This window comes from Phytophthora sojae, assembly GCF_000149755.1.
Source record: "Phytophthora sojae unplaced genomic scaffold PHYSOscaffold_3, whole genome shotgun sequence".
NCBI lineage: Eukaryota > Oomycota > Peronosporomycetes > Peronosporales > Peronosporaceae > Phytophthora > Phytophthora sojae.
Window position 1 is genome coordinate 160,940 of NW_009258117.1, and position 7,113 is coordinate 168,052.

General features: G+C 57.9%; 2 protein-coding genes across 2 annotated transcripts; both read left to right on the forward strand.

The window, feature by feature from the left end:
• Nucleotides 1-1,996: 1,996 nt before the first annotated feature.
• On the forward strand, nucleotides 1,997-4,161 carry PHYSODRAFT_246949 (hypothetical protein; the record flags this gene model as incomplete). The annotated part of the gene is made up of 6 exons (XM_009523530.1): nucleotides 1,997-2,444; nucleotides 2,608-2,939; nucleotides 3,043-3,232; nucleotides 3,334-3,817; nucleotides 3,892-4,057; nucleotides 4,099-4,161. The coding sequence occupies 6 exons, from the start codon at nucleotides 1,997-1,999 to the stop codon at nucleotides 4,159-4,161; spliced, it is 1,683 nt and encodes a 560-aa protein (XP_009521825.1).
• Nucleotides 4,162-5,775: 1,614 nt separating this feature from the next.
• PHYSODRAFT_297776 (hypothetical protein) lies at nucleotides 5,776-6,296 on the forward strand (the record flags this gene model as incomplete). The annotated part of the gene is made up of 2 exons (XM_009523531.1): nucleotides 5,776-5,784; nucleotides 5,829-6,296. The coding sequence occupies 2 exons, from the start codon at nucleotides 5,776-5,778 to the stop codon at nucleotides 6,294-6,296; spliced, it is 477 nt and encodes a 158-aa protein (XP_009521826.1).
• Nucleotides 6,297-7,113: the final 817 nt, after the last annotated feature.

Genomic DNA, 7,113 nt, shown 5'->3' on the forward strand with positions numbered 1-7,113 from the left:
TGCTTCCCAAACTCAAGTGGCGTCGATATCAGTTTTACAGGCTTGAAAGCTTCAAGTTGAAGCGCTGCGATATTGAATCAAAGCTTTAAAGCTCGGGCTCCTAGCTTCTTGGGGCCCATACCCCGATCAATTTCCACTTTGGTTTTCCCGACAATCGTTCGCATAGATTGGAACACATTTGCGAAGTATGCGTTCCAATACTGCTGTAAACTCGCGAAACTTTCTTCCAGACACTTGTTGATTTTTGTGCGATCCTTCGTGGTTACGCTTTGCAACACACGGGCATATTGTCCCAACAAACCTTTCATGACGTCGAAAGTGATACATTCGAACGGGGAACGCTGAATAACTTGCACCAAATATTTCGTCGCAGTGTCGAACATTCGCCTGGCCCTAGGGCGAATCTGTCCTTGCGGTGGATGCATCAGTATGTGCTCATCTCATGCGTTTGAGCCACGAGACTTTGCACCTTTTTGACGGCTTTGGAGTGGGACTTCATACCTTTACACTTCCTTGGGGCTTTCAGCACAAGGGTTTTGGTCAGTTTAGTAGAATTGACCAGTTTAGTAGAACCAGTAATATTGCAGAAATAATGAAATACGTGCTTTGGTTGGCTATAAAACTCTTATCACGCGTTTCCATATGGTAGTTCGATACAAAGACCAGTATTATTCCGCTCTACTAAACTGATCGCAGCATACTGTAGGCATGCTTTCTTTTGCGCGCTACTAGTACAATATAATAGCACTTTTATAGCTGCTAACTGTGTCTGGATTGGTGCACATGTTAGAGCAAATCTAGGGCTTTCATTGTGTACACGTTTTATCTCCAAAAGATTAGTAGTTTTCAAGAAAATACTTTTCAAAGTCAAAAATTCAGCTTGCTCTACTAAACTGGCCAATCCCCTTACTCTTTTAGCTTCACCTCAAACGTGCACGAAGCGGGGTCCTCGCATGTTTTCACGTGACTGGACGTTGTTGCGACACGCTTGGATAGATGCTTGACGACGTTGGGGTTGGTACGAGGCCTCTTCAATCCAGACACGCGAGTGGAGCTAACCGTATTTTCATCTTCACCTAGCTCCGGGTGTAAGCCCTTTTGTTGTGGTGAACCCCTTTTCGTGCTTGTAACTTCGTCCTTGCGAACGATGCGGGTCCAATTCCTACACAAACAACAGTGCGTGAGTAAGCTTTTCCCCGTACTTTGTGATGAGCATGTACGTACTCGATCAATGTCGACGGTAATCTATCAGGGAACCGAGTATTAAACCCCTGGAAGTATCTGTCAACCAACTGGGCGTCTAACTTCTTGCACAAAACCCGAGAGGACCGGAAAAGCTGCATCTGTCCCGTGCCGGGGTATACCGACCCCGTGCCAGGCATCGGGGCGGCAGACTCGCGTGTCGGCTGGAGTGCCGAAATGGCTACATCCTACGAGGGGTACCGATGGTGAGGTACCCGAGTTGCTGCTGGGAATGATGGCGCGATGCACGTGTGAGGTGGGACTCTTGGAGGTCCGTGGACGTCTCCATCCCCGCTCGAGGACGGGTGTCGTACGTACGAAACAACGGAATATGGTGTGAATGCGGAGGGGTTGTCGTGCCCAAGGACGAAGGGTACACCTGCAACTCCGAGAAGCGCAAGGAGAGGTATTGACCTTAGGATCGAGGGCGGCCGTGCCGACCCTCGGCTTGTAGATTCAGTCGTAAAGCTTCCCTGTCTTGTGAACAACAACAACCACAAAGAAAGCTTTTGTATCAACTACAAGGTTATCTTTTGTTAAAGCTTTCACTCCTCTAAACACCCAGTCACCTTCGACCCCGTGTAGGCCCCTTCTTTCCAAACAGTCCCAGCGTACTCGACCCCTGACGGTGGAGGTATACGACATTTGGTGGAGAAGCAGGGTACGCTGCTAACTGAAGAAGGACTTGCGCGGTGCAACTGACTCAAGAACCCTCGCCTGAGACGACTCCGTGAATCGGCGCTCACTGCTGATCATGACTCAAGGCGATCCCCGCGAGCAGCAGGACTTGGCGAGTGAGGGCTTTCACTCGGCCGGGTCTGCTGGCGGCGACCAAGCGGCGACGATCCCCACTCCGATGGGGGCTGCACCAGGAGGCCAGCCGAGCGTGACCGTGCCCGCCACGATGGCGGCGCCCGCTGCGATGACCGTGCCTACCGGGACGGTGGCACAAGCTGCGACTACCGCGACGACCGCGACGACCGCGGCCTCCGCTTCGACGGTGCCAAGTGCGGCGACGACCAACCCCGCGCGTCCGACACTGCCGGACGTCACGACTCCTGAGGGTCTGGCCGCCGCCCGAGACCTGCTTCAACGTGCGCTGGACATCACAAGCCGGCACGCTGGCCGAACCTCTGGTCAGTCGTGGGCGACGACGAGACCGAACCCCGCGGCCCAAGCGACCGCGACCCGCGTGCCCACGAGTACGGCGCCCTCTGCTGCGCCGACTGCGACGCCTCAAGTCGCTGGAGGATGATTCATCCCTCTACCGGGAAGTATTCCCGCTGTGCTTGCCCCGACTACGTCGACCGGATCTGGTGCCCCTTCCTTCGAACGCTGGGAGCGGCCTTGGGGCTCCCTTCGTAGCTCACCCGTCGGCCCCTGCGTGGACTGCAGCGCCGTCGACAGCCAGCGTCGTGCCTCAGGCGCAACCTTCCGTCCCTGCGTGGAACGCTGCGCTGCCCGCGTCAGGAGTGGTGCCTCCGACTCAGTCGAGCGCCGCTGGGTGGGCGTACACGCCATCTACGGCGAACGTTGTTCCTACCCTGACTCCGAGTACGACTTCGGTGCCCACTTCGGCCTCGGTTACGACTCCGCGCCTCCGGTCCACAATTGCGGCCTATGACGGCGTCTCTCTCGAGGGAATCCCTGCCGCCGCTGGATACGGCTTCGGCGTGTCGCCGGTGGGGATGCGGTTCGTAAGTGCCCCGGACGCGGCACCTTCTCGGTCTACGTGGACTGCTGCATCGACGGGCAGCGTGCCCGAATCCGTCCGTGCCTCCGCCTGTGTACGGCGCTCAGACTCCAATGAGTCAAGGAGCTACGGGTCCGATCGCTTCGACGTACTACGGAGGAATGCCATCGCACATCAAGTACGCGGTGAGGATGATCCAGCCGTTCCACTCGGACCACGCTACGGTCGACAAGGCCAAGTTGTTTTGGGACTCGTTCGCCCGAGCCACGACCGAACTCGAGGAACAGTTACGCATCAGTGCGTTCCGCGAGTGCCTGAAGGGCAAACCTGCTGAAGAGTGGTGGATGTACTCCAAGATCGACAGCTTCGAGACGCTGCGCATCCGATTTCACAACCAGTTCATTTGCTACAACTGATCGTACGCCTCAAGACTACGAAGCGTTCCCGCGGCATGTCCGCCGAGGTGTGGGGTGATCTGGTCAAGAGTCTCTGTGACGAGGCCCAGTGCTTCGACCCGACCATGAGGTACCAGTACTTCCTGTCGGGACTGAGGAACCGTGAGTGGAAGGCGGCCCTGTCGTCTGCCATGGCGAGCACCATCCAGCAAGCCGTGCTCATCCTCCTGCAGAGAGGCATGCACATTCCCGTCGAGGACGACGCGGACTTCGCGGACGAGAAGTCATCCGAGAAGAAGTCGGAGGACTCGGCCGTGAAGGAGATGATGGAGATGCTCCGGCAGAACCAGAGCTTGATCATGCAGCAGCAAGCCGAACTGGAGCGTGCTACGCGGTCCCCGAGACGTCCCAGCTACGCCGCGGTCGCGTACAAGACCCAACCTGTCGTGCCGCCTCCGATGCCGCCTACGCTGCCTATTGTGGATCCGTCAGGGACCCGACATGTACACGCAAGATGGGCGTACCGTGTGTGGCCGCTGCCACATGCTCGGATGCAGCCAGATCAACTGTCGCCGGCAACGATTCACCTGCGGGAACTGCAAGCAGCAAGGGCATGCTACCTCGGCGTGCGTGGCCCCGGCTCGAAACCAAGGCAACAATGGTGGTGGGCAAGGACAGCCCCGTCGTCAAGGTGGCGGTGCAGGCCTGCGTCCGTGCTTCGGGTGTGGTAAGACGGACCACTATGCGTCTAACTGCCCGGCGATCCAGCAAATGGCGGCGCAGACGCAAGCTGTCGCCCCCGCTCAGGGAACGCAGCCTACTCAGCAATGAAGGGGGCATGAGGGAGGAGAGGAGAGTGTCGCTCCTTCCTCTCGCCCGTGGAACGACACCGGGTGGTGTACCCCGCGTACGGCTACACTGCTGACCGGCGAAGCTCGCCGAGGGACTGAGACTGTGGGTGCGGTAAGGACCGTGCCGATCAACGACTACAACGTGAACAACACTACGACTGGAACTGATACTACAATGGTGAAGAGGTCTGAGGGCCTGGAACGCCCCGCGCGTGAGGCGGTGGCGCCCGGAGCTCCACTCCGAGAACGAACTAGATTAATTGAGACTAGTGCGACGGCTGCGGGGCCCGTTCTGTGGGAACGCCCCGGGCCAATTGAACGACAAAGTTCACCTGCTCCACCCTCAGTTCGGGCCCCAGCAAGGGTTTCTCGAGCGCAAATCGCATGACGCTCTCGTACAAAGTATTCGTAGTAGTTTCCCGGACGCGGCTATTGGCGTCCTCCTCAAAATCGTCCTCCACAGCGTTCGATCGACGCTGGCATTCTTCGGTTTCAGCACGCTCCACACCCTGGGGAGCTCCAATTGTTGTAGTAGTAGTTGATTCGCAGGCACGTTCCACACCCTGGGGAGCTGCGGTAGTCACAGTAGGTTCACAAGCACGCTCCACACCCTGGGGAGCTTCCGTAGGAATAGTGGGTTCGTCTTCCGGCTCCGTCCTTGGAGCAACTTCAGTAGCAGCAATTGTAGTTCCCAGCTCCATCCTCGGAGCGGCTTCCGTTGTAGTCGTTGTAATTCGCGGCCCCGTCCTTGGAGCGGTCTCCGTTGTAGTCGTTGTAGCAATCTCGTTCGTCGGCTCCTCCAGTCGAGGAGCGTCCGCATCCGCCCAGCGAGGAACGGAAGGGAGACGTCACGGGAGCACCTACTGCTTTTGCCGTGACCGTCAAGGAGGCGACCCCGGAGAACGACGTCGTCGGGAACGCTGACAGTGAGTCAGACACGGAGGAGGAACCTGCCGGAACGGCAGACTCGGACCGCTCAGGTGAGCACAGTCAACTACATATAAAGACACAGCAAGGGCAGGCAAGGGCCGCTCTAAAGACGCTGAATGAGGACGCGGAATCGGCTCACTTGGAGCGCGTAGGGTCCGTGACGGACGGATGGTGAACGACAATGATGACGACGGTGAAGGACTAAAGACCGTCGCCCAAGATGGGCAGGACAGGGAGGACGATAAGGCGCCTCCATACAAGAGATTGTTGACGCCTGAGGAGCTGGATGCATTGGCCGACGGCTGTACTCTGGGTGCGCAAGAAGAAAAAGAAGAGTACGACAAAGAACTAGAGGAACGCTTGATCCCTCTGGACGAGGTGGAGCTGCTGAAGAAGCGAGCCCAGAACGCAAAGAAGCAGAAGGAACTCACGCTGGAGGAGCTGAGCTCCCTACTGAACCTACCCGTGGAGACCCTGGAACGAACGCGTGAGTCGTCGCCCGGAGTGCTGTCCACGCCCGAGCATTGGATAGACTGGTACCGAAGGCCGCTTGCCGCGTCCGAGGAAGCCAGACGTGCCAACCGCGACTTCCGCGAGACGAAGCGCGAGAAGGAGAAGCCGCCGCCCATCGGCTAGCTGGTGCAAGACGACTCCGACGCCCGAGATGTCGGAGGTGGGAACGACTTCATTGCAGACGAGATCCTCGCGTTACCGAAGGAACGCGAGTTCTCCAAGCCTGTGACCCCGGACGAGGAGGTGGTGAGGAGGAACATCTGCGTGACGTTCGCCGTCCCCGTGGAGGTCGAGCCGCCCGAAGAGGAGAACGGTTCCGACCTGCCCTCGCGATGGCGTGCGCTGGTGAGAACTGTGGTCTATCAGATGGTCCTCGAGGTCGAGGCTCGTGGCGAACCCCGCTGCAGCTCGTGTCGGAAGCCGGCGACTGACTTGCCAACCGGCGAATACCGACCCGTAGAACCAGTATTACTACCCGAAGTTGATCGCGAGCCCCGTGCCCGCGAACTAGTCGTCGCTACCGCTGGCGTGCTCGACAACAGCGTGATGGCCGCCGTGACGGCTCAGATACTCGACCGGTACGAGACTGAGGCACCCGTGATGCGCGCCAAGCGTACCGAGAGCCAGCAGTTGTGCGAGTGTTACCGTGCTGCCAGCGACGTTCTCTCTTGACGACACCGTTCTCGTCGCGAGGTGCACTACGACTGTACTTCTCTGTTCTGCAGACGCTCCGAAGCGTTCGGGAGCAATCCGTCGTTCACCGAGGACGGCGACGAAATTAGTCCTATGTGTGCTCCGTCCGATACCCGAATGGTGGAATACGGCTACGGAAACCCGGCCTGGTTGAAGTCTCGGACGCAGACGCCGCTGACGCCGACGAAGAGGACCCCGTGCCCGCTGGCAAACGTGTCATTTGCTCGGTGGATAGGAGCAGAAATAGCAGCGTAACCAGGAATATAGCGTCTGAAGTAGCTAGTGAGTCCCAAAAATGCTCGAACGGTGTGCAAGTCGTGCGGTCTGGCCACGTTCATCACGGCCTTGACCTTCTCCGGGTTCGGCAGGATGCCGGACGGCGTGATGATGTGTCCCAGGAACGCCACTTGGTCCCTTCCCCACTTGCACTTCTTCATCTTGCGCTTGAACCCGGCCGCTCTGAAGCGTTCCAATACGTGCTTCAAGCGTACCAGGTGTGTGGGGACGTCCGTAGAGAAAACCACGCAATCATCAAATACACCAGGCATGTGCGCCATTTCAGGTCAACCAAAACGTTTTCCATGAGACGTTCGAAAGCGGGTACAGCGTTGCAGAGCCCGAAGGGCATCACCAGCCATTCGAACAGCCCGTATTTACAGGTAAACGCCGTTTTCTCCACGCTACCGGCGGCCATCGGGACGTTCCAATAGCCGGAAGCAATGTCCATGGTAGAGAAGAGTTTTGCGTCCTTCAGCACGTCGAGGATGTCATCGATAAGTGGCATCGGGTAGCCGTC